This window comes from Opisthocomus hoazin, chromosome 9, assembly GCF_030867145.1.
Source record: "Opisthocomus hoazin isolate bOpiHoa1 chromosome 9, bOpiHoa1.hap1, whole genome shotgun sequence".
NCBI classification, from domain to species: Eukaryota; Metazoa; Chordata; class Aves; order Opisthocomiformes; family Opisthocomidae; genus Opisthocomus; species Opisthocomus hoazin.
Genome location: NC_134422.1, coordinates 43,810,832 through 43,838,232, shown reverse-complemented (window position 1 = coordinate 43,838,232; position 27,401 = coordinate 43,810,832). Strand labels below are relative to the sequence as shown.

General features: G+C 40.4%; 1 protein-coding gene across 3 annotated transcripts; it reads left to right on the top strand.

Moving 5' to 3' along the window:
* Nucleotides 1-23,297, top strand: SF3B1 (splicing factor 3b subunit 1). Of its 3 annotated transcripts, XM_075429733.1 has the most exons (25): nt 1-80; nt 5,621-5,787; nt 7,096-7,197; nt 7,902-8,016; nt 9,852-9,931; nt 11,140-11,307; nt 11,467-11,701; nt 12,979-13,191; nt 13,590-13,711; nt 14,369-14,566; nt 14,658-14,759; nt 15,481-15,660; nt 16,104-16,190; nt 16,319-16,589; nt 16,871-17,016; nt 17,105-17,251; nt 17,399-17,524; nt 17,968-18,189; nt 18,430-18,612; nt 18,707-18,818; nt 18,904-19,024; nt 19,449-19,580; nt 20,465-20,737; nt 21,209-21,425; nt 22,675-23,297. In XM_075429733.1, exons 1-25 carry the CDS (start codon nt 53-55, stop codon nt 22,831-22,833), a joined length of 3,906 nt encoding a protein of 1,301 aa, XP_075285848.1. In that variant the 5' UTR covers nt 1-52; the 3' UTR covers nt 22,834-23,297. The 3 variants fall into 3 exon arrangements, with proteins under 3 accessions (XP_075285848.1, XP_075285851.1, XP_075285849.1); XM_075429734.1 differs by lacking the exons at nt 1-80; nt 5,621-5,787; nt 7,096-7,197; nt 7,902-8,016 and adding an exon at nt 8,069-9,535; XM_075429736.1 differs by lacking the exons at nt 11,140-11,307; nt 11,467-11,701; nt 12,979-13,191; ... (15 more) ...; nt 21,209-21,425; nt 22,675-23,297 and adding an exon at nt 9,480-9,535.
* Nucleotides 23,298-27,401: the final 4,104 nt, after the last annotated feature.

The window sequence follows — 27,401 nt, the reverse complement described above, 5'->3', positions numbered from 1 at the left end:
GAAGTGGCGGGGCCGTGGCAGTTCCGCCTCGGCGTTGTTCGCGCTTCACAAAATGGCGAAGATCGCCAAGACGCACGAAGGTAAAAAGCCCGCGGAACGCCCGCCGCCTGCCCCCGCGCTCGGCCGCGGCCCGTTGTTCGTGTCCCGCCGCCGCTCCGGGCAGCGTCAGGCCCGGCTCTGTCGGGCGGGGGCCGGGCGGGGTGGCCCCGCGGCGGGCCGGGCCTGTTTGTAATGGCGTCCGCGGTTGTGTCAGCGCCATGGCCGGGCCGCCTGGCTCTGAGGGGGCGGGCGGGAGCCGGGCCGGAGGGGCTGCGCGGGGAGGCGGTTGCGCGGGGGCTCGCTGCCGCCTGCGCGTTCGCGCTTTTTCTAATATGCTGTGGCATGCGTGAGGCTTGTGTGAGATACCACCGAAGTGAGTGTTACCTGTCGCAGTGCTCTGCCTCTCCTGGTGTCGAAAGAGCTTCTAATAATGAGATAGTAGAATTTAACATTTTTTTAATCTTAAATTGCGTATTTACTGCAGCAAACAGTGGTCCATTGAGCTTAGTGAAAACATTGACGTGCTTCCAGCTGCATGTGTTTTGATTAGTGTGGTATCAGAACAGGTCTTAAGGGGGGGGTTGTATGTAGTTAAATAAAAAATTATATGTAACATAGCGTGATCGTGTAACGCTGTCTTTCCCAACACGGAGCTATTAGCTGATCAGGTGATTATTTTTCTTCTGAGTTTCATCCTGTCTTACTTTTTTTCAATTTCTGACTGATTTTGCAAATCGACTTGCTTGTCGCTGAATTCTCTTAGAAGACTTCTCACATCTTTGTACTGTTAAATACTTGTTGATTGATGTGTTCCAGCCTGAAGGGAGGTCTCAACAGTTTGAGATAGTTCCAGTAGCCTAGGGGGGAACTCTTTGTGTTGTTAGGCTGAGAAGTGAAGTTTTAGAGGCAGCTTATAAAGCCTCAACAAACGCTGAAGTTTTGAATGCTGTCGAAGTGGTTTTTAATTTGCTTTTTTTTTTTCTTGCCCGGGAAAGGACGAAGAGATCTTCAAGCTTAATAGAGACACCTAACGTATCAGAGTGCTGAAGTAGCTAGAAATGGAGCTGCCCAGGGCCAGCTAAATGTGCAAAAATATGATAAGGCATGAAAACATAGAAACTATTTACGGTGTAAAATATTGCTTCAGTACAGGGTAGGAGTCGTCTTTCTGTTTTCATGCTGAATAACGTCTTACACTCCAAACACAGCAAGTAGAACTACGTGTATGGTAATGGAGTATATATTTTGAGAAGGGCTGTCATGATCTGGCTGTCAGCTACATTTTCAGTGAATTGGAATTCAAATGTGTGAACTTTAATACACTCAGCATTTATGGTATGTTTCAAATCAACCGTGCGTGTTAAAGTTACTTTTTTTCAAATACAAAAAAAAAAAAAGAGTAAAATACAGGAAAAGGAATGATCAGTAGAATATTGTGTGTGTCCCTTCCCGTGGGCCCTCCCCCTCACCTTTTTAAAAAAAAAAAAAAAAATCCTACTCTTGTCACTGTTTCTCTGACTGAGGTTTCTGTTTGTGTCCTGGTTGACTAAATCGTCAAACAAGTACTTGCTTTACACGGTGTATTTTTAAGCTTTGTGATTACTCTTTATTTGATTTGTGTTTAAGTGTTTGTTGTAGTTTTCCTGGCCGAATCCCATTCATAAACTGAGTATGACGTCTATGGAGTAGAATATTTCCCTCGGCCAGCTTGGCTATCTGTCTGGCTGGGCTTCTTCCCAGTACCTGCATACCTCCTCATTAAAAGAATATGAGAGACTGGAAAAAGTCCTTGATTTCATAGCAACAACTGAAACCATCAGTGTTATCAAGATTTTCTCCTACTAAATCCAAAACACAGCAGCTACTGGGAGGAAAATTAACTCTGTCCCAGCCAAAACCAAGACAGTGCTTTGTTAAATAGGATGTGAGCTTTTTCAAGAAAGTGCTAGTTAGATGAAGGTAGCTAAACACATCTTTAACGTCAAAATAGTCTTTTCCAGCTAAGTATGTGATGCTTTCTAAAGTGGCAATCGGGCTGCCTCTGGCTGCAGACCTTTTAGACCTGCTGGTTAAAGGGGTTTGGGGGCATGTCAAATGGGTATTTTCTTCGGAGTGCTTCATATGAACTAGCACTTAGAGACTGCACAGCGTTAGTAAAATGAAGGCGGCCGTAAGTGCGGGTTTGTTAACCCTATAGACCCTATGCGGTCTTTCTTTTATGGTATAGATAACCCAGCAGGCTTTGCTGTAAGAAAATGAGAATGCTCCTTAGTCTGCAAACAGCCCTAGTCGTCGTAATTTAAAGGCGGCGGCCAATAATAAATGAGATCTGTACCCTCTTCAGTAAATATAGCTATTTTCAAAACAAACTAAGAGATCAAGGCCCTAATATGTAAAATGTTGGTGAGAACTGTCAATAGGAAAATATTTTCCTATTAACACTTTTGCTGCGGAAATCTCACAAGTGCTTTAATAGCCCCTGTTGATGGCAGTAGTGGTGGGAGTCCATGAATGGGCAAATCTCTGTGGCCCGTCCTGCGTGGCAGGGTACTTACCGGGGCTGTATTTGGCTGAGCTACGTGGTCAGGGTGATTCAGTGGACAGATGGTGTTGCATTTTAGGCAAGATCTGTAGGCTTTTTTGTGTTGGAGGTGGTTACAGCTACAAAGCAGCAATCGGGACTTGATATGCTACATGTCACAGCGTATAAACTAAAGACAATTTCTGTGATTCTACAAAAGTGTTCTAGAATCCCCCCCCAAAATATATTTAAATAAAAAAGTGAAGACAGAAGTCTAAACTTTTCTTCGTCCATAAACTCAGAGCAGGTCTGCAGTGTTAAAGGCTAGGTTAATCTGACTTTCATGGGAGATGGTGCCTCTCCATTTGAAGAGTTTTCTCAGCGCAGAACTTACCACCCCCGAAGGTGATGAATAGCTGGGTGCCCTGCCTACCTCACAGAGTACTAGTTTTTGTTCTAGTAACTGCTCTTTAGAGATAAGAAACAGTGTCATTGTACTCTGAAAGCACTGTGTGCCAGTGGTGTTGTCCTTGGGTAGCCAGGGAAGCATCAGGGGGTATTTCACCTCAGTTCTGCATTGCACCGGGCTGCAAAAGGAATCGGGAACTCGATCTGCTCTTTGGAAGAAACAGAAATAGCTAAAAAAATCTGTGAGGAAGGTGAGTTGCATGAGTTCCATAACCATGCCATAGGATGATGCTGTGAAAATGGAATACCTTAGGATGACCCTGGCAAACAGGGTCTGTGCGGCATGCTGCTGAAGGTGATCCGAGACCTGTGGGCAGGACAGGGATCCCTGATTCGGCAGTAGTTTCTTTCTACTGCTTCTCCAGGACATAACATGCTGGGGAGCAACGTGTCTCGAGATGTGGACTTACTGGAATCCCTGTGCTGTGCAGGATTTCTGGGGGAGCTGGATGTACCTGGGGGCAGGGTTCAGCAGGTAATGGTGGCCAGCAGTGTAAGGATTTTGTCTTCTCATGAGTTCAAGGCAGATAGCGAGAGTTGCTGTAACCCAGAGGTTACCCTGGTCTAGTTTTCTGCGAAAGGCTGATGGAAGCTCTTAGTTGGCTGGAGCAAGATTCTTCTTATCAGCTCCTGCGATGTATCTCCTGTGCATGGCACTCCTGATGATTTTTGGAAACGTACTTCCGCTGTTTCTTTGCCCATGAGACCACTGCAGGAATTGCAGGTTTGCTGTCAGGTTTGCTGTGCTTAAAGTGAAGTCAGCATCTCTGACTGCCAGTCCTGCAGGGCATACAAGAACACTTAATCCCGCTCTTCTCACTCACACCTGTGTAGCAAAGATGCAGTCAGGTAAAGCTACGTGTTCAGTTACCTCGGTAGAAAACATGCCTTTGTACAGGAGGCATCGTTTGGTTTACAGCAGTGTGTGGGGTTGTTTGTTTGTCTGGTTTTTTTTTAATTGCTGACAGTTTCTGATAAGAAAAGGACCCAGCCTTGACTTCGGTTCTTGATGTTTACAGGGCTGGCAGTTTACTTTTAAGCTAAGCAATTCTGATCGGCAGCCTTTCAATCATTTAAAAAAAAAAAAAATCACCAAAACCAAACACCCCACCCCCAATTTATGCCTCAGGTCTAATAATTTGGATTAGCAATAATCTTACTTTTTTTAGAGAAAAGTATTCTAATCTTAATTTTTGCCAGGTTCGTTTGCAGATGTTGTAGTATAATGTCTTTTGCAAGATACTTTGGTGGGAAAACTTTATGAAATTTATCTGTCCTGAAAAAGAGAAATGAGCAGCAATAGTAAAAAAAACCCTAGGGAGTAGTCAAGATTTAAGGTTATTTGTGAATAGAATTTTCCGTAGCTTTTGTGGATTGGCAAACTTCTCTCAAGTTAATGTAGCAAGCAATACCACTTCAGATGGGAAAGGGTGAATCAGAATTGTTGAGGTTGGAAGGGACTTTTGAGACCATATAGTCCAATCCTTGTGCTCGAACATGAAATGCAGCTCTTGGGTATTTGTTTGGCCGTGAAAATAATTATCTGATCTACTGAAATTCACATTGTATGGATAATCATTTTTACATATCTGTTGACTCAAATAATATTGAGATGGAAGCAGTAATAATTTTTATGGAGTTGGCTGTGCCTACATCAGTTACATTTGTTGAAGACAGTAGGATTACCATAATTTATTTTCTTGTTGCATTATGACAGGTGGGAGGAAAGCATGGTTTACTTTGGGTCCTTGTTTCCTGGGTTAACAAGTTAATGTTCTTTCTGGAAGTACCAAATTTCTAAGGTCGAAGATGGCCACGAGAGTCAATTAGAGTCAGACCATGATACGTTAGAAGACTGGCAAAGCTCTTGCTTGTCCTGTTGGAAGGGTAAGCTTTTGGTTATCCAGAAGAATAGTAGTCCCTTCAAATATGGTGGTGCTGGCAGGAATAGTCATGAGTAAATAACAGTTGAGCTGCCAGAGTGAAAAGAAACTGGTCCTGACTTTTTTTTTTTTTCCCCGCTAACTTGGTATCCAGTGGCATGTTAGAGGGATTTTTTTAATTTGTTCAAAGATAATATGATTTTGCAATACGTTAGATAATTCATTACAGTGTTGCTTCGTTAAATGTTCTCAGACTTGACAACTCGTGCAGTAGCTCTTTTGAACAGATTTGTCTGAATTGGCAAAATTGGTTTGTTAATTGGTGATAACATTTTGAAAGGCTTTTTTAGTGAGAGGATTGCATTTGTTGACAAAGTGTGTTGGTGTAGTGTTGAGAAGTACTACTGTGGTATAAACTACCTTCTCTGCTATCTCTGTTGGAAGATGAGATACATTAACAGTGGGTTCGAATAGCTTGCTTTAGGCCATACAATAGAAATAGTCTGTGCTGGATAATATTATAACTTAGCGAAAAGCTGCATATAAACATTGTGATTTTATAGTTTTATGTGCTATATTTGTTTGTTTCCTTAGAGATAATATTTGAAGTTGGGTAGAAAACTCAGTTTGCTGTACATAGTAACATGAATATTACATCTCGTGTGTATGTGTAAAAAGACCTGTTTTTTTTCTTATGTCTTTACTCTAGATATTGAAGCACAAATTCGAGAAATTCAAGGAAAAAAGCCTGCTCTTGATGAAGCACAAGGAGTAGGCCTTGATTCCACAGGATATTATGATCAAGAAATTTATGGTGGCAGTGACAGCAGATTTGCTGGATATGTCACTTCTATTGCAGCAACTGAATTGGAAGATGTAAGTGATTTTATGTATTTGCTTGTTTAGGGCATGCATTCTGAGTTTGGGAGTAATTTTGAATAATTTTTAATAGCAGTTGCTGTGAAGTAAAAGCAGTTACTGTCATTAAAACCCTGCTGGACCAAATATGTCTTATTTGGGAAGCTCGTAAGTTCTACGTCTGACTTGTACTTCATGAATTGTGCTTTGAAAGTCGTGTAGGCACAAGCAGAAGTTGTGGCCTGGTACTTCATCAGTGTTGGCCTTGACTGGAATAATTAACTTTGTTCTGTTGTTGCTACCAAGGTGAAAAATGATGGTGAAAAAAAATAAAACTTGGGTGAACAAACTAGAGTTACTATTTTAAGATTTAGATTTCTACTTCATTTCAAATTTCAGACCAATTTTCAAGAATTGGCTTTTTCACTGTATTATGTTCTTCTTATGTATCCTTTTGTAAGATTACTTTATGCTAATTTCTAACATTAAACACTTGGCCACGTTTTCAGTTGCAGGAGCAGTCAGAAACTGCAGTTCTGACCATAAATACATAGGCAACTACGTGTTAGACTGAGTGAATGATATTTTTAAGAGGAAGGAAGATTGTGTTCAGTTTAGTACTAGCTGACGTTTTTGATTGATGTACTGTATGTCATGTGTAGACTTCTAAGACTGCCTTAATTAAAAATTTCCATTACAGGGTCTCACTGAGATCAGTTCATAGTTTTAAGACCAGTTTTTCTTATGGGTTGCTGTAGATTGTTCCACAGAAGCTGGCTACTAATATGAGGAAATAGATAGCAAAAGCATCTTAGACTTCTGAGTACTTGTTATACCTTCTTAATCACAGTGGCAATAACTAAATTAACATTAATATATTTCTGATTTTTTCACTGCTTCTGAAGCTTTTTATAGGGTTATTTACTGCAGTTTTGTTCTATACTAGCTGGTTTTTAAGAAAAAAATGGTTTGAATTTCTGTGCACCAGTTTTCACACGCCAACTAGGGAACTGTGTCAGTAGTGCTCATATGAAATACAGACCTTTTGTATAACTAGTGTAGATAGCATACTTGATTAAATGTAGTGTATTACAGAATCTTTAAGTGTTGTAGAGGGAACGTTATCTTTTTAGTGATGGGGTTTTATCCGATTCAGCAGTTTGGGAGTAATAAAACAAGCTATCCAGAAAAGCTTACTAAATCTTGGAATTAACTATGCTAGTTGTCCATTTTCATCTTTTCTGTGACCACAGTATGTTAATTTGACATCATTTTATCTAGATGTAATACCAGCATGACACATTTGCCATGTCTTTTTACTGACAGGATGATGATGACTACCCTTCTACAAGTTTGCTTGGCCAGAAGAAGCCGGGGTACCATGCTCCAGTGGCATTGCTTAATGACATACCCCAGTCTACTGAACAGGTACGTCTTAATTAAAGGCACAGTAAAATACTGTTGTAGGTATTAGGGTGAAGAAATGTTGCAAGTTTTTTGAGAACAGGTCTTGCCTTCTGGAAATACAAGATGTACCTAAAGGGTTGTGGTATTTTAATGTTGCTGTAAACTTGTTACTGCTTTTGTTTAGAATCCCACAGGGTGATAAAAATTGGCACTTCTGCATGTAAGGGCAATGTGGGCGTAGACACTAAACTATACAAAATTCATTTTGATAGGTGACATCAAAAATGAAAATAACTGGAAAACCTGCTATCCTTTATACTTCTTTTCTTGTAAAGAAAATGTCATAGCTGAAGTTTTACATTCCTGGAGTATTTTTCTGTGAAATCTAAAAGCATACGAACTAGCGTTAAATTCCCCTGCAGAAAGAAGGGGAAAGGTTGACAGCATGAATTGCTGTGGTAACAAGTGAACACACTTCTTAAAATAGCAAATATTTGTCAGAAGTGGTTTCGTAAGAAAGCCTGTGTTTAAAAAAAAAATCGATTGCACTTACAGAAGTAAAATTTACATTAGCATAGTGTTTGACATTCCTACATGGTTGAGATTAAGAATAAAGTAGGCCTTTTCAGTAATACTGAAAATGAATACAAGCTTATGGCCACCATATACATTTTTCGTATTATTCTTCTTATGTGTGTGATTAACAAGATTTTTTTGGTTTTTAGTATGATCCTTTTGCAGAACACCGTCCTCAAAAGATTGCAGATCGGGAAGATGAGTACAAAAAGCACAGGCGGATGATGATAATTTCCCCTGAGCGTCTTGATCCTTTTGCAGATGGTAATTTATTTTGTATTTTCTATACCCTTTATGAAATTTGTTGTCTGTAATTGTCTTTAGCCCTTTGATTTCTGTTGGCATGCTTGTAAACTTAGTTTTGTTTTAAACATCCCCTTTTTATAGAGATTTGGTTGAAAACCTAGATGCCATATTCTTCATCTTTATAATACAAGTTTTCTTTCCAGGTAGAAGGACAAGAAAATAATGAGCCATTGCCATAGAAACACAAAGGGTTAAAGGTTTCTCTTTTCATTTTGTTTTGGGTTGTGCGTTATACTTTGAACAACTTGTGTATTGAGTGCTCAGATTCTTTCAGTACCTTGAAAGTTCTCATTCCGAGCCGTAGATTTACAGGGTTACTGCTTTTGAAATGCTAGTTCTCAAAATAGAGCACCTAATTCTTACCATCCTAAGTAAACTTAGGTGGTATAGCTAAAAGAAACAAAAGCATATTTAAGACTTTGATACTATTACTAGTTCAAGTCTGTTCTGATAATTATGGAATGCAAGTCAGGAAAAGGGGTATAGTGGGTCTGACAGAAACTTTCTTCAGGTGAGTGAGTTTCACGTGTGGCAAGAAGGTGCCTGTTGGCTTAAAACTAGTAGCTATTTTGCAGGTTTTATAAATTAGAATTTCAGCCTGCATGAATTAATAGGGATATTAATTATTTTACTTGCTTAATTGTAATTGATATAAACATGTGTTGTCAGCATTCACAGGCCCATACTAACTGTCCTTAATTTCTTTCCTACAGCAGTACTGCTATATGCCAGTCCTGTCTGCATTCTTAAGGGTGCAGTTCAACACATCCTGTGTAGATTATGGTGAAAAAGTATTCCAAAGGAAAGTCCTATCAAAGCTAGTGTCAGAATGACACAGCCAATTGGGCAATGATCTTCAGCGTAGAAATGTTTAAGAAGTTTATTTTTTTCCCTAAATTATAATGCTATACCACTAGTATAGCAAATCTGCACATTTTTCTTAAAGAAAAGTGTTTTTCTTGACAAGTCTCATTTTTATAAAGTTGGGCTTCTTGTAAAGTGTTTATAAGCTTAATTAACTCAAGATACACAGATACAAAACCAACATATGGTATACAAAACCCATTACCTGTGAGTATCGTTGTGGTGGTATATGTACTGTATTGCATTGAGCTCCCAGTCACAGTTGTACCTTGAGAAGAGGGGGAAAGTGTCATCAAACATTTTTTTCGGGGGTTTTTTGTTCTGTTTGGGTTTTTTAATGAAGCCCTTTTACAATATGACACTAGAAGATCTGGGAGACACATCCAGACTCGTCAAACTTATAAATGGGTCTTTATGATAAACCGTTTTAAACATTACTTAGGTATGCATTAGTTATAGTCAGATAACAACTAGGATTTAACAGCTTACACAAGGTAATGTTTTGAATATAAATATCTTTCCAAAGTGTTACTAATGGTAAAGAGATAATTTTCTAGGCTTCTATTCTGCTGCTTGAAGTCAGAACTGCTGATGGAGACAAAGGCACGAAAGTGTACGTATTCCGGATTAGCAACCCAGGAACCCATCACTTCTGAAGACTCTTAACTGTGTTGTCATTTTATCATTTATATCGGTTTTAAAAGATTTGTTTGGAACTGCAGTAGTTATGTTTGTGTTCAAACAGGTTAAATTGATCAGCAAACTGAATAAACGTAAGATACATGTAATTTTTAAAATTTTCAATCAAAAAGTAAAATTAAATGATCATGGAATAATATAATATTAGAGCAGGACAATAGAAAAAGTCAATAGTTTCTGCTTATCCTGTACTCATTGCGCTCCATTTCTGTTGCTGTTCTCTTCCGCAGGAGGGAAGACACCAGATCCTAAAATGAATGCCAGAACATACATGGATGTTATGCGTGAACAGCATTTGACAAAAGAAGAGGTGTGTGGGGGGAGGGTTTTCATTTTAGTTTCATTTTACAGCCTTTGAAAGCATGTTAAGAAAGTGGGAACAGAAATTCTGTTGACTTTTTGCCTTGACTTGAAAGTCTTTTTCTGTGGAAAATCCCGTTCTTCACGTGTTGAAAGTCAGTAGAATTTAAAGATGAAAGTTTTGAAAATAATTTGTTCTGTATAGTACCTAAACAGTGGAGGGAGAAATAGTCTCAGTGTATTTTAATCTGGATTTTTTCAATAGCAATTGAACTTTCTGTGGTTTGTTTCCTTTCAGAGAATGAGAGACAAAAACTAACAGTCATCTGCAGGGTTTTCAGTGTCAGAGATGTTTGGTTTTGTGAGCTCTGTTTAAAAGCAACCCAAGGAGGGTTTTAAAAGCCTTTTGCTGAAGCACCTCCGACAGATGTTGCAGTAGTAAGAATTGGTCTAAGGTTGACATTAGGTTTTAAATATTAAAGGGAAAAAAAGTAAAAGTACATGATTGGCTGTTAAAAATACATTTTAATAGGCAAGAAGCTACTAGTAATACAGTCAAATTTATTGTATAGTACCTACAGTGCCATCTTGTTAATTGGAGCAAGATCTAGTGGTTCCACTGATCTTTGTAGATTTATATTGATTTACCCTACTTGACTTACCTTAATTGAGAAATTAGTTTGTAATTTTGGCAATCTTACTGTTCACGAACCCATTCGTAAGTGAAATATAGTCTGGGTTAGTGTGCTGTTTTGACAATGTCACCTCGGAATTTTAAATAAGAATTTCAGGGCTTTTTTATGTTCTGGGATATCACTCACATGAGCACATTCTCTAACTCATCCACATTTAACATACGGAAGTGGAACTTGTTTCAAACAGATGTGTAATGATTTTAAGGCACGCATACAGGTGACAGAAACTGATCGCACTCAGAATTCTCCATGCCTTTGCACGTGTTGTAACAGCGGCTTTTATACGGCATCAATTTAAAATCAGCCCCTCTAAACACACAGCTGCTCTGTCAGTATAGAAGACCTTGAAAAGACAACGAACTTGAAATTAAAACAGTAGCTAATTGCATGTTATTTGAGCAAGCCCTCAAAAATAGCATAGAAAGATATAATACAGCTGAAAAACATCTTTTAAAGGTCTTATCTGAAGAGGCCTTCTTAAGAAGTGTGTTTCTTACGTTTGTCTTTTTGTGCCCTTGAATAGAGGGAAATTAGGCAACAGCTAGCTGAAAAAGCTAAAGCTGGAGAGCTTAAAGTCGTCAATGGAGCCGCATCTCAGCCACCTTCAAAACGCAAACGGCGTTGGGATCAGACAGCTGATCAGACTCCTGGTGCTACACCTAAAAAATTATCCAGTTGGGATCAAGCAGAGGTAATAATCCTAGTGTTCATTAGCTTGTCTACAGAAGGCGTTATTAATGCTGATCCTCCTGAATTTCAGAGGTTCCTTACTCTATTAAAAAAGAGTAACTAGCAGTCTTTTACTGTATCGTACAAGAGATATTAATGCTTTTTGTTTTGTCTTGTATAGACTCCTGGCCATACGCCGTCTCTGCGGTGGGATGAAACTCCAGGCCGTGCAAAGGGCAGCGAGACTCCCGGTGCCACCCCAGGCTCGAAAATATGGGACCCGACTCCCAGTCACACACCAGCGGGAGCTGCGACACCCGGACGGGACACGCCTGGTCACGCAACGCCAGGCCATGGAGGTGCCACTTCCAGCGCACGTAAAAATCGATGGGATGAAACACCTAAAACAGAAAGAGGTATGTATGGTGAACTGGGAACCGCGTAAGGAGTGTTGAATGGTTGATGGTACAGGATTTTTTCACCTGATGTAGACAGTAGATTCAGAAGTCGGGCGGGAAGTGGCTGTGTTCTGACATCTAGTGGCTGATGTGAAGTGAGGTTTTTGAGTTGGTGGCGTTGAATTCTGCCTGTTGGCTGAGCTCACAGCTGTGAAAGCACCTCGGCTCAAAAATTGAACAAAAGTTTTCTGGTGTGTCTAGTGGCTGCTGCAGGTTGGGGTTTTAATATGTGAAGGGTATAGTGAAGGAGCTCACATTGAATTGCTTTTTGTGATACATTTACGTGTGGTATTTTTGAACTGCTTAATTTTTTTGAAGAGGTTAGCATTAAAACAAATTTTGGAAGTGTTTTCTCAGGTGTCTAATTTGAATGAAGCTCTTGTCAGGGAGCAGTGAAACACCATTGCTCCTTAATGCTTTTATCAAGGGAGTTCATGGAGTGCCTTGTCTGATTTCTAGAATATCTGAGTTCTTTTATGTTTTTTAGAATTGTGTGTATTTATGCCAAGATCCAGCAGGAGATTACACGCTTTTTTCATAAATTGAAGTTCTCTGTTGAACTTTTTAGTGTAATACCTGTGTTTTTTTCAATATTCTTTTTGTCTAGTGTACTTGCTTATTTGATACTTTGTTGATTTTTGTGGACATGAGGACAAGAGACTGAAAACGGGTTTGTTGTCCCAAAATCAGAGTTGCGATATTTGTTTATTTGACATCTGTGCAGAGGTGGGTGCTCGGTGGGACTCCAAGTCTAGTGCCCTTTGGCTAACACACCGTAGACATTAATACGTTAATACATTTCGAGGAACAGTCATCAGTACTTCTGCAGTTACGCTTCATCACCCTCTTTCCCGTTGGTCCTTACACACCTCATCTCTATTTAAAGTCACAGTATCCTCCCCTTTTGCTGTGCACCTTCCATGAGGAAGGGGCTTTTCTTGGTAGGAGGCTTTCACTGCTCCAGGGTAGGTTTTTTACCATGCTAATTAGAGTAGTTCACTCATAGTTCAAGTAGTCATCTTTTTATCAGCTGTTTTGTTTCGTTTTGCACTTACCTTAGTACCTTGTTTTAGTTACAACTGTGGCTCTTCAAGGCTGCCTCCTAGTCCTGATCAGTTCCTGGTGTTCTTTTGTTATCCTCCTCTTAGTCACTTGTCATCAGGTTTGGATGCTGATACTGTAGTTGGAGTGCATGCTGTTGAGCTTTCTGTAAAAATTGCTTTGCTTTTCCTTAGATACTCCGGGACATGGCAGTGGATGGGCTGAGACGCCTCGTACAGATAGAGGTGGCGACTCCATTGGTGAGACGCCAACCCCGGGAGCAAGCAAAAGGAAGTCGCGATGGGATGAAACACCTGCTAGCCAGATGGGTGGCAGCACTCCCGTCCTGACTCCTGGCAAAACACCCATCGGTACACCAGCCATGAACATGGCAACGCCTACACCAGGTAAGCCCAGTCCGTTCGCTAAGGCTTCCCTTTCTTTTGTGGAAATGAAGCATTTATCTTTATACTGTGTTTTGGAATAGATGTCTGCCTAACATGTTTTCCTGCCTGTGTGAAAGCAGTCAGTATATGCTGTGTTTAACATTTTTAATGCCCACAGCAACTCGGTTCTGCAGGGGAATCAAGACTAAGGTCATATGTCTGTTCCTGTTCAATTTAGTTGGTAAGACATGGTAAAAGGCTCGCTAAAAGGTTAATACCTTACTGGCTACAGATTTCAAGTGCTGTGGAAACTCTGGCTGAAGAGAGCACTTAAAAGTTAAGTAAACAAGTCATATCATTCTACATAGGGATTTTTTTTTAACCTTTTTTTTCTTTTGTTTTTTTAAATTTGAATATAGGTCATATCATGAGCATGACTCCTGAACAGCTGCAGGCTTGGCGTTGGGAAAGGGAAATTGATGAGAGAAACAGACCACTTTCTGATGAAGAATTGGATGCTATGTTTCCAGAAGGATACAAGGTAATTCATCTGGATTAAAATAGGGCAGACCAGGATGGTTTTTTTCCTACCAGGGATGTTGATGATGTTGGGTGTGGTGTGTTGTTTTTTGTTTGTTTGTTTGTTTTTTTAAAACCAAGCTGTCCCAGAAGTAGAATGTTTCACAGTGTGTTGATTATCAATTGTAGACGTTTGTTCGATTCGGTTACTGATTTGTTGTAAATCCATTAGAAAGGGTGATCTCAAAGGCCAGTAGTTACTCTGCTTCTCCGTGTTGGGAATGCCTGTCAAGGCCAGAAATGAACTCTGAGTGGACTGATAAAAATATAAAGTCCAGACGTGGAAAAACGTACAAGAGAGTTACGAATTCTAAGTCAGCACATACACTGTGTTGATACAGATATTGAAGTGCTTCTTTAGTAGTTTGTAAAGGAACTTCGAAGCTTACTATCCAGGCCCTCAGCAGTGGAAGTCAGCTTTCTTCTGAAATATGTCAGTACAAACTGTCATGGTGAATTTGTACTGCTGTGAACATGGGATCTAATGTGTGCAACAACACTCACACAGGTCCCCAAACAAATGAAATGGAAGATGTAAGTTTAGTAATGTTTTGCATTTGATGCCTTCTTTTTCTCAGATCTGTTGTGGTAAGATAATATTTTGTTCTTTCTTCTGTAGGTTCTTCCCCCACCAGCTGGTTATGTTCCTATTCGCACTCCAGCTCGTAAGCTTACAGCAACTCCAACCCCTTTGGGTGGTATGACTGGATTCCACATGCAGACGGAAGACCGGACTATGAAGAGTGTTAATGACCAGCCATCTGGCAATCTTCCGTTCCTAAAACCAGACGACATCCAGTACTTTGACAAACTGCTGGTAAATGAGATGTCGTTCGTGCTGATTAAAGTTTCCAGGTTTCGTTTGAATGTGTAGCAATGCCTATTTATTTGTCTGGAATTATTTGTAGGTTGATGTTGATGAATCAACTCTGAGTCCCGAAGAACAGAAGGAGAGAAAAATAATGAAATTACTTTTGAAAATAAAGAATGGCACGCCTCCCATGAGAAAGGTAAGGTGAATTGTCAGATGTGTTTATGCAACTTCATTTTTGAAAAATCTGCATTTGTTGTCGGGTTAAGTTTCAGTTGTCCTGGAGACTCTAAGATAGTCTCCTAAACGTTCATCTCTTTTTAGTGCTTTCTTCCTCTTCTGTATCTGTGTGGCCTTTTGTCATTTGATGCAGTTTACTGTTGCTGCTCTTTGTACAGTAATGTCATTCACGAAATAGTATATGGCTTATGTAATTTTTTTTTTTTTTCAATTATGAGAAACTAGATTTATAGTGCTTTTTGCTTACAGGGCTTCGTATTTTTCTGTATTTTGCTTCTTGCACATGAATTGGCATTGTAGCTCATAGTTAAGTTTCAGCCTTACAGATTGTGCAAGACATTAGCAGTCTTTTCTGCACAGTTTTGCTCTAAGTTGTCCGTAGCACCAAGCTGCCTGGATGCAAGTGAGCGCTGTATAAGCTACAATATCAGACCAGGAGCATGTTTTTCCTGAAAACTGAACACCTGGGAGCTAACATCAGGGTGTTTCTCTTCATGCATTTGTTTTTAAACAGATCAGCATAGATTTGTTTGGAGTAGAGTTCTGCAGCGGTAGAAGCAAGTGTTTTGAAGCCTGTGGTTGCAATGAATTACATTTTAACTTGGTTAATACATACATGCTCTGTAACTGTTGAACGTTGTTTCCTTAGTTTAATTGGTAGGCTGTTTGGTTTTGTGTAGGCTGCGTTGCGACAAATTACTGATAAAGCCCGGGAATTTGGAGCAGGGCCGTTGTTTAATCAGATTCTGCCTCTGCTGATGTCACCAACGCTTGAAGATCAGGAGCGTCACCTGCTTGTCAAAGTCATCGACAGAATTCTTTACAAACTGGATGACTTGGTGCGACCATACGTACACAAGGTCTGTTGCAGTTTACGATTTCATCGTTGATTTGCTTTTCCTGATCATTGCTGGGAGAAGCACATATTTTATTTGCGTATCAGAAGAGAACAACATCATGTTTTTTTAATGGAATCAGCATTCATATTTCTTAAGCCAAACCTGATTTTCTTGTAGTGTGATTGAAGTGTGGCCTTTATAGTAGTAAGGCATGATGTAAAAATGATACATGCACACCTGGGGGTGGCAAGGGGATCTTAACCGATGTAGGTAGTTTCTCCAGGTCAGGTCCTCTAGAGACAAAGGGCTGTAGGAAGACTGTAATACATTTAAATTTTTCCTGTCATCATAAAGCTTTGAGCTTGGATCCGTGGAATAATCTCTGTTTCGTGGCATCTGGTAGGGCCAGAAATACTACTAGAAGTATTACTGAATGGAAATATTAATTTGTTCGTCTTTTTCAGATCCTTGTTGTCATTGAACCACTGCTGATTGATGAAGACTACTATGCTAGAGTGGAAGGCAGAGAAATTATTTCAAACTTGGCTAAGGTAAAGTTCCATCCTTCATTAAGGCATCGATTTAGCTTACATATAGCTGCGTGTTTATAGGCGTAGCAGAAGAATTAACTGTGCTGTTCATAAATCCAGTTGGTATGTTTTGTATGTTTTTCCTTCAGGCTGCTGGTTTGGCAACAATGATCTCCACCATGCGACCTGATATTGACAATATGGATGAATATGTCCGAAATACAACAGCTCGAGCCTTTGCTGTTGTTGCCTCTGCTTTGGGCATTCCTTCTCTGTTACCCTTCTTGAAAGCTGTCTGTAAAAGCAAAAAATCGTGGCAGGCTAGGCATACTGGCATCAAGATTGTGCAGCAGATTGCTATTCTGATGGGTTGTGCTATCTTGCCTCATCTCAGGAGCTTGGTTGAAATTATTGAACACGGTAAGTTCTGCTTTCCCAGCCAAAGATAATTTTTTTTTTTTTAAATTCACTTTGTATCTGGAAAATCTTTCATACCACAGTGAGGCGCAGTGATAGTAAAGTCCTTGTTTTGTGTGTTGTTTTGAAACTGAGAAACAGTTCAGCTGGCTCTGAAAGAGGAGGAGTAGTTCAGTTTTCCTGAAAATAAGTTAATCCCTTTTATACTGCCCCTCTGTTTTTGCTATTTTGAACTGAAGTCACAAGGAGTACAGGAAGTGGCACTAAGCACTGTTCTTTTGCAGGTCTGGTGGATGAGCAGCAGAAAGTTCGCACCATCAGTGCTTTGGCTATTGCTGCTTTGGCTGAAGCAGCTACTCCCTATGGTATTGAGTCATTTGATTCTGTTCTGAAGCCTTTGTGGAAGGGTATACGTCAACACAGAGGAAAGGTATATTTAAAGTACGTTCTTTAGTTTGAGCTGAAATGGATGTGTATCTTCTGTAACTCATTAGAGACTTATTTCTGCATTTAAATAGGGTTTGGCTGCCTTCTTGAAGGCTATTGGTTACCTGATTCCGCTCATGGATGCCGAGTATGCAAACTATTATACCAGAGAAGTCATGCTAATCCTTATCAGAGAGTTCCAGTCTCCTGATGAAGAGATGAAGAAAATTGTGTTGAAGGTATGTCAGAGTGATTGTTTAGCATTAATATAAAATACGTATGTTTTTCTTTCTCTTAGAAAAACAGAAAAAACCCAAACTAAAACAAAAACCCCCACCCCAAACCCTACACAGAATTAAAATTGTTGGATTTTTATTTCCTGTCAGGTGGTAAAGCAGTGTTGTGGTACAGATGGTGTTGAAGCAAACTACATTAAAACAGAAATCTTGCCACCTTTTTTCAAACACTTCTGGCAGCACAGAATGGCATTGGACAGAAGAAATTACAGACAGGTATTTTGGTTTTTTTAGTTGGAAAACTATTTACAGTAGAACAAAACTCCAATTACAGTGATCATTAAGGCTAAATGCTTAATTTTGTCTTGTGTATCCTGAAACTGAGTTTTGTTTGGGCTAGCAATTTAGAAGCTGTAGAGCTAGAAGATTTACAGGTTCTTAGGAGGCTGTCAGGACGTTTTAAATCTATTCACAGAGTCTGCATCAGTTGTAGGGTGGGGTAGTTCACCCCATTTGTGGTGTTTAAAACACTGGATGATTCTGAAAGGTAAAAAGTTGTCCTTAGTGCACTTAACATGCATGATGCTGTTTCTCTTCTTCAGATTAGGGAAATGTAGGAAGATTATAGATGTAATGATGTAGGAGGAAAGATGTAAGTGAAAAGATGTAGAAAGTAGATTTTCAACAATGTTTGCTCACTTAACGCTTGTGTGTTTCAGTTGGTTGATACAACTGTGGAGCTGGCAAATAAAGTTGGAGCAGCAGAAATTATTTCTAGAATTGTGGATGATCTGAAAGATGAGGCTGAGCAGTACAGAAAAATGGTCATGGAAACAATTGAGAAGATAATGGGGAATCTGGGGGCAGCAGACATTGATCACAAACTGGAAGAACAGCTTATTGATGGTATCTTGTACGCCTTTCAGGAGCAGACCACAGAGGTATGGCCAAGTATTTGCTTCACTTTAACCATAAGCTAGCCCACTGTTCGTTACGCAGGAATGTATGCTTCTAAGTTAGGTTTTTAGAATCCATTTTTAGATGTCAGGGCGCTAATCAATGAATTCCAGAAATTAGGGCTGGAATGTTAGCGTTTCAATAGCAATTTTAGAAGATGTCAAGTTTAATTAAAATGTAGTGTTGGTTTTGGTCTGATTTTCCTCTGTTGTTTTTATGTTCAGGATTCTGTGATGCTGAATGGTTTTGGCACAGTGGTTAATGCTCTAGGCAAAAGAGTTAAACCCTACTTGCCACAGATCTGTGGTACCGTTTTGTGGCGTTTGAACAACAAATCAGCTAAAGTTAGGCAACAGGCTGCTGACCTGATCTCTCGTACTGCAGTTGTCATGAAGACTTGTCAAGAGGTATTGTATTGACTTCTACCAATTTTGCTGTAGTGTGTCATAGTAATGAGAGGGAAGAAAAATTTAACTTCTAAATCTTTTGGTTTCTTTGTAGGAAAAACTGATGGGACACTTGGGTGTTGTGTTGTATGAGTACCTGGGTGAAGAATATCCTGAAGTACTGGGCAGCATACTGGGGGCACTGAAGGCTATTGTCAATGTTATAGGTACGTTTGTGTACTGATTACATGGCTGTTCAAGAGCAAAATTAAAAGGCATTATAAAACTAAACATGCCTCTTTGAATCTATAGGTATGCACAAGATGACGCCACCAATCAAAGATCTGCTGCCACGGCTTACGCCTATTTTGAAGAACAGACACGAGAAAGTGCAGGAGAATTGTATTGATCTTGTCGGGCGCATTGCAGACCGGTGAGCTGACTGATGCTGAAAGATTTGACCCTCCGTGTGGGCAACGGTAGCAAAAGCTCCATCTGAGTATCAGATGTGGCACCTGGGTATTTGTTGTCATATCTCTAGTTATTTCTGAAGTTGTGCAGAAAGCTTAAGATGAGATGTGTAACAGATGGTCTGTTGAACGTGTTGTAGTGATACTTTCTTACAAAGTGCAAAATGGACATTGTCCATTTAGGCAAACTTAGAATGCACACAATATAGTAAGTTTTGAGTTCATTGTTAATGAGTGAAAGTCTAATACTAGCAGATGCCTAAATAAGGAAAGCGCTTAAGCAGTATCCCTCTGTTAAAAATAAATGGATAGGCGCTGCAGCTTATGTGGTTTTGTTTAAAAACTTCTAACGTGGCTGAAGAGGTAACTGGCTTTGTGCTCTTTCAGAGGTGCGGAGTATGTTTCTGCGAGAGAATGGATGAGGATCTGCTTTGAACTGCTTGAATTACTAAAAGCTCACAAGAAAGCTATCCGAAGAGCCACCGTGAACACTTTTGGTTATATTGCGAAAGCTATTGGGTAAGGGGTCTAATGCTTATCTGCTTCTGCACACTGTTACCTAACCTAGTGATGATTGTGAGTTTTCTGGTGAGAAATATTCAGACTTCTCTACATTTAACGTGTTAAATGTTTAGACTTGATTTTGCTCGTTTTGTAGAAGGAGAATACAATCACCTATTCTTCATTAACATCGAGTGCTGCACTTTTGAACTAAATTTGTAGACGAGGGAGGTTAGAGTATGATTTGGTATTAAGAGCTGTTTGTGTCATGGATTTCTGACACTGTGATATGCATTCAGACCCTCTCACTGTTCTTTCATAAACTGTCCTTCAAATACTCAATCTCTCTTTTCTTCTGTTTCCCCAAATCAATAGTTTTATAGATTTGCAAGGGATTTCTTGCCACTTCGGCAATACTGCAGGTCAGCAAATCGTTGAGTGAAGCACAATTCCTATCTTTGTGCATATTCTTAAATAAGTGGCCAATTACTGACTTAATACAGCTACAGCAAGCAACGAAGGAATGCTGTAACTGTGCTTATCTGTACAGGACATTGCCTGTCTCTGTCCATGTGTGTGGTTTTATCCAAGTTTGTAATTACTGGTGGGATCAGAGTAGTGGTGGGGAGGCTGCTCCTGTCCTGCAGAGTGTACAAGAGGCAGAACAGAACACAGGAAAAAAGGTAAGTGTAGAGAAACCAAAAAATTTTGGTTATGAAAGCAAGATCATGCAGTTGCTTAAGTTGTTTTACAGTTTCATGGTTTATGTCGTTTCCCAGTTGTCTAAACTGATTTTAAGGGCTAAGCAGTGCTTTTCTGCCACTTGCTGTTTGAAACTCAACTGATTTTACCCAAATTCTCATGGAATCTGTTGACGTGGATGTGCGTGTTATCTCTTCCAGGCCTCACGATGTATTGGCTACACTGCTAAATAACCTGAAAGTACAGGAGAGGCAGAACAGAGTATGTACGACAGTAGCAATTGCTATCGTCGCTGAAACATGCTCGCCTTTCACAGTGCTGCCTGCGCTCATGAATGAGTACAGAGTCCCAGAACTGAATGTCCAGAATGGTGTGTTAAAATCTCTTTCTTTCCTGTTTGAATACATTGGAGAGATGGGAAAAGATTACATCTATGCTGTTACACCGTTGCTTGAAGATGCTTTGATGGACAGGTGAGGGCACTTTTTTCTGTCTGCGGGTAACTTTAGCCGTAGTCATATATTTTAAGTGTGCAGCTGGGTCTTAACGACAGCAGAGATGCGTATTGTCCGTATTTGCTTAAGATGTTAAGTGACCAGCATGTTGAAGCCATTGTCTGCAAATAATTCAGATTATATACTCCTATTTTACTCATATTTTTGAAGATTGAAATCTGAAGTGAGTCAAGACTTCTTGCTTTCAAACAGCTTTTGATAATTTCTATTGTTAGTACTTTTGCTGCAGAATTAGAGCGCAGTAATTTGTCAGAAAAGTCTCTTTTTTTAATTTACTGCTTTTTGTTACTCTGCCTCTTGCTGTCGGTAAATATGGGCTGAAAGTGTATATTAGTGCTTGAAAAAAATTTACTGAAAAGAAATACTATGTCTGTCCAATCATGGTGTTTCTAAGTACAATTTATTAACAGACTGTTATTCTCCTTGCAGGGATCTTGTACACAGACAAACAGCCAGTGCCGTGGTGCAGCACATGTCTCTTGGTGTTTATGGGTTTGGCTGTGAAGACTCCCTTAATCATCTGTTAAATTACGTATGGCCCAATGTGTTTGAAACCTCTCCTCACGTCATTCAGGCAGTTATGGGGGCTCTGGAGGGCCTCCGAGTTGCTATCGGTCCCTGCAGAATGTTGCAGTATTGTTTACAGGTATGTCCTCTGTCTGCTGGGGTAGCAGAGACAGGAGCCATCAGGCAGGACTGCTTCCCAGGAGACAAAAAAGTCAACTGGAGATGGTTTCCAGCAAAGGAAATCAGTGTGGCTTTTCGTCTCTAAAGTATTCTCTAAACATGGCATTCTGTACCAAGGCCTGCACTAATTGAAATATTCAGCACACAGAGATTTCGGTATTGTGAGATAGCCGAATACATCGAGGAACTTGCGTAGAAGTAGCAGGTGACTTACGATATAAATGGGCTAAAATATTCTGGCACTGTGACTTGTAAAATGGAAGCAGCTCACAAAGTTTGAGGGCACGAACTAACGACTGGGGAATGAATAATTAGCGCAAGGGGTTATGAGAACAAGTAGCAAGTGAGATAAACAAGAGGATAGGCTTACTTCTACATCAGCATTATTTATCATTAGCCAAGTAAATCAGCAAGACATTTAAAACTGTGTAAGAGCGAAAAGAGGGCTTTGATCGGACCTGACACCATCACTCCCCACCAGTCAGGGCAGCTTCTGTAGATGTGCATGTGGCGGGAGAAGCTGCGGGCTGCTCCGCTGTGTGACTGCGTGTAGCAGCTCCGGCTGCGTTGGCTGGAGAATCTGTGCTCCCCGGACAGGGGGAACCAAGGGTGAACGCAGTGCAGATCAACGCAGAGGAGGTGCGGCAGCGTTGTGTTAAGTAGTTGCAGATAGGGTATTTCACTGTGTTTTGGGGGGAGGAGCTCATCACAAAGACACTGACACCAGTGGGAAGGTGAAAGAAGTCTCTTGCACAGTGTATTTTTTTGCAAATACTACTCGTATAGTCATATAGAACTATTTTTTTCTAGAGCTTTCACATTCTGCTCAGTTTTTTAGGTTTATTCCTATCTCTCTCTGCACAAATCACAGTTAGCAGAGCCAGAGACAAGACAAAACTCGGTTCCAACCAAATTTACCACAGCAAGTTTTAGTTTTTATTTTAAAAGAAGAGTACAAAACTAGAAATACATTCAATGGAATTTCTCCCTGCAGAAAAAAGATCATAAAATCTGTCTCTAATACTGTGCTACTACTTGCTAGTTTAGGTAGTCACAAAAATTGGGGATGACACATCTAGGGTACCTTCTTTGCTGTAAGTGGTGTTACTGTAATTGCTTTTTTAAATGTTTATTGTGCAAAAGTTGATGAAATTCAATAGCAGACATTTAGACATCAACCTCTTAATAAATTTTGTTCTGTTTTCTAGGGTTTGTTTCACCCTGCCAGGAAAGTCAGAGACGTTTATTGGAAGATCTATAACTCAATCTACATCGGATCGCAGGATGCTCTGATAGCACATTACCCAAGAATCTATAACGATGAAAAGAACACCTATATTCGTTATGAACTTGATTACATCTTATAATCTTCTTGTTCAGTTGTTTGTCTTTAATGCACAGCCGTTCTTCAATTAAACGCTTCAGATTTGATGGTGTAAAATTTTAAAATTTTGAAGATCAGTATAGAGCTGGTCAGAGGCAGAGCTAGGAATCCAGTAGCATGATTTTTTAAATATGTCCTTGTTTTTTGATGTTAAACAGTTAAAGCCAGTAGTGACCAAGAAAACAGTGATTACAATGTACTGGAGGGATTTCGTTTTGGATTCATCTTTATGAAGATTTAGATTTCATTCCTTGTGTTTAAGGGGGAAGTTTATTTGAGAAATAAACGTTTGTGTATAAAAACTAATTTGTGTGTGGTTTTTGGACAGAGGGGCTTGTAAAACGAGTCCCTTTGGATTAAGTATTTGTTCATGTAATAGGTGGCATAAAACATTTTAACCCTTTTTGTCATCCCCTAGCTTTTGAATAAATAAGAAAAATGTACAAACTGTAGTTAATGTGTGTATCTTTGTTGTGCAGCAGTGGAGCTGTAGTCTGGCTGATTGGTCTAGTAGTGGTGGTATATGTTTGTGGAAAAAGTGGTGTTTAATTGCTTGTTGTTGGTATCGCTTCATCCATGGTATCCTGGCTGTGGGGGTGGATGGATTAGCTGCTTAAATTTTCAGAAGTGAAGCAGTTTGTTGTGTATGGTATGTGTAAAATCAGTTGTGGAAAGTATGCATATTGCTCACATTTAGCATGTCTTTTAGCATCTATGGCTGTTTAAAAACCCAGATAATACAGCCTGTGCTGTAATTCCTATAAAAAGAGCAAATGCTTCGACTTGAGATAAACAAGGTGTTTTATTTCATCATGTGCTTTTTTCCTTCTGCATGTGCACTAAAAAGAAAAAGGTCTTGCTGTCTGACAGCAAACCACATAAAACGCGAGGTTAAATCACTCTGGTGGTGTGTGTTATCGTATGGTTGTAGGAGAACAAAAGTCATGTCTGGTTCTCAGGCGTGGTGTTCTGAGAGTCCTTGATTCGAGCTGAGTGATCCAGGTTCCGTCTTGGCGAGTTCAGTGCAGGGTTCTTAGCTGACTGCTCTCTACTGTTGTACATAAATGTGCTGTTGTGAGCTGTTCAGCGTAAAAGAAAATTCCACCCTACCTGGTGAGGCTGAAGGTTTTTGTTAGGGGCTTGGGGTGGCGCAACAGCAACTTGGGACCCTTTGTTTCTGAAGGTACTAATTTGTTAGGAAATGAAAAGTGACTTTTTTCAGCAGCATGCGTTGTTCTGAAATTCTCTAGGTGAAAACAGCTGGAACTTCTTGAAGTCTTTATTGCGGAACTGTTCCCTTGGAGACTAACAGGTGCGTTCTAATCTATTTCGAGTGCTTTCTCATTTAACAATAATTCTCTGTTACAGATGGCCTGCCATCTTCATTCCTTCAGTAGTTCTGCACGATAGGAGCAAGCAAGTGCCCGTAGAGAGGGTGGAGGGCTGAAAAAAATGAGTTTTGAGAGACTAGCCGAAAGAGAGCTCTGAAACAGGTAGGAACAGATGATGGCTCATGACTGCTAGGTGCATCTTAGCAAAACAGGTGTATTATAAACCAGTCATACTGTAAAAGTTTCCTGTTGAGGTGGAGGGAAGCCACTTCAGCTTGTTCTCATTTTTGTATCTTTCAAGCTCATCACTTTAATTCTCAGAAGTATTTTCATAAGTCTTTTTGAGGAAGGTACAAACGATTTTCCTTCTTTCTTGAGAAAAGAGGGAAAGGAGATCTGTTTGAAACAATTGTACATAAAATTGCAGTGTACACTGAAGTTTTTTGCAATCCCAAGTGTCTGGTGTGAAATCTGGTTTGAAACAGCAGTATTGAAGCACAGTTCTTCATATGCAGTGTCATCAGTAGGCCTTTTTTTCTTCTGGAGACTCTGTACATCTGTGGAACTCCTGCCTAAAAAGGCCGTCTCGGCCATACGCTGTTTAAAGGGGACTTTTTAGGAGCCTGCAGCGGCTCTTACAGAATCTTGCCTATGTTCTCTAGCAACCATACCAAGCTTTATTTAGCACGGACAAATGAAGGGGATGGTATCCAAGAATGCTGACTTCCATTTTTGTTGTGCCCAAGGGCAAAAAGTTCTCAGGAAGGAAGTAAAGTTACTATCTAGATGCACTGGTATGACCATTCGTCTGTAGACAAACATGTTTCTTTTCCAGTACAAATTAAAATCAATAATGAATGGGCAAGTTTTGCTCTGAGGCTGTGGCTGGTGCTCTCCTGCAAATTTCTGATTCTGGACATCAAAGTGACACAGCTCCTAAATTTATCACTGATTTGCAAAAGAAGCTCTGGACAAAAGCCTCACTGACAGTCCTGATTCTTCTGAACAGGCTCATCCAGAATGCGTAATGAGGTGGAGGGACCTACAGGAAAAAAAAGGTATGTGATTTTTGTATTTATTTTTTAAAATCAATTACAGTGGTGCATTTGGGAAGGGGCGGTGAATTAAGCCATACTGCAATAAGCATTACCGCCTTGGGCTTTTCCTAGTTTAGAATATTTGATTTTACAACTTAATGTGGTTCTTGATTGTAACTGATTTTTTGGTTTGTCTTTGTAATGGAAAAAAGGATGCAACAGCTGTATATACCTACATTTCCTTACAGTCTAAACTTCTCCATCAAAGCGTGCGCCTTTGCAGCTTGAGCTGACGGGACTAAAATGAGCCAAGGCTAGGGGTTATCCTTGAGGTATGCTAATCTTAAAAGACAGGGAGAAATTTCTTTTGTTTTGTCTGAGCTACTTTCTGTAGAGCAGCAAAAGGTAACGATCTAATGTTCCCTCGACTTTATGTTCCGTTGTAGCTGAGTTCTCTTGCTTCTATACCCTGGTCTCTTCTGATGTAATTTCACACACATTCACGCCCTTCACTCCTAGCTGTTCCGATTCAGTTGCACCCACTTCACTTACACACCGTTTTTCCATGGCATCCATCTCGTCTGCATCAGCCGAGGAAACAGGATGGCGGGAGGTTACCAGGATGCTAGGTTTTCTGTGGTGCTGTGCTGTGTGTACCTGCAGAGGGAACATAGGAAGGTTTATTCCAAGGCATGGCAGAGCTGCAAGCCCCAGTTCCTGCTGGACGCACAGTTGAGGAGTTTATGTTAGTAAATAAAGGTTTGCAAACAACCCTGAAATACATTGGCAATTGTCATTACAGACATAAGGCAAACTTTACCTTTTTTCAGAGACCCTGAGATTGCATAAGAAGCGGTAGTTTTTTCACCAGAACAGGATTTTGATGTCCAGCAAAAGGTTTTGAGGTTTTTGGACAGAATTTCCAAGAGTTATGCAGCAGAGGATGGATGTGATGATTTTTAGGTAAAATTGCGTGTAAGAGTTCTTAAAAATTAGCAAAACAGACTTCCAACATCATCTTCTTGTCAGTGAAGGAATTTTGCTCTCTGAAAAGTGGTCCGTTATGAGGTAGCTCCTAACGTGTTAAGCAAGCTTGGCGCTTGGTGTGGTTGTGATAAACGGAACGGTCTTAACAATAGATGCTAGGAAACCTGGAGAACATTTGTCGCCACTGTAGCCTACGTTCCTTTCCCTACCTTTACTGACAAACGAAACCAGGGTGTCTTTGTTAGCAGTTTTACATCTGTGTGACTTCTGGAGGCTACATGGTGCAAGTTTTTTCTCAGTTACATTTCAAAATTTTGTCTCTTAAGGCCACTTTCTTAAACCTTTTGGTTGTGAAATCACAGAATCACAGAATGGTAGGGGTTGGAAGGGACCTCTGTGGGTCATCTAGTCCAACCCTCCTGCCGAAGCAGGGTCACCTACAGCAAGGTGCACAGGACCTTGTCCAGGCGGTCTTGAATATCTCCAGAGAAGGAGACTCCACAACCTCCCTGGGCAGCCTGTTCCAGTGCTCCATCACCCTCAGAGGGAAGAAGTTCTTCCTCATGTTCAGACGGAACTTCCTGTGGCTCAGTTTGTGCCCATTGCCCCTTGTCCTGTCACTGGGCACCACTGAAAAGAGCTTGGCCCCATCCTCCTGACACCCACCCTTTAGATATTTGTAAGCATTTATAAGGTCCCCTCGCAGCCTTCTCTTCTTCAGGCTGAACAAGCCCAGTTCCCTCAACCTCTCCTCGTAGGGGAGATGTTCCAGTCCCCTCATCATCCTCGTAGCCCTCCGCTGGACTCTCTCCAGTAGCTCTTTATCTTTCTTGAACTGGGGAGCCCAGAACTGGACACAGTACTCTAGATGAGGCCTCACCAGGGCAGTGCAGAGGGGAAGGAGAACCTCCCTCGTCCTGCTGGCCACACTCTTCTTGATGCACCCCAGGATTCCATTGGCTTTCTTGGCAGCCAGGGCACACTGCTGGCTCATGGTTAACCTGTCGTCCACCAGTGTCAGACAGCATTGCATCACGCTGATTATTCTCCTACGTGTTTTTCTCCAAGCTAAGCAATGTCTTTTCGCTCTATTTAAGCTGCTGTCATGAGTACCCTCATTGCTAATAGACTGTGGTGGGACGGGAAACAACTTTCAAATTTGTGGTTCTTGACTAAATGTGGGAAGTGTTGATGTG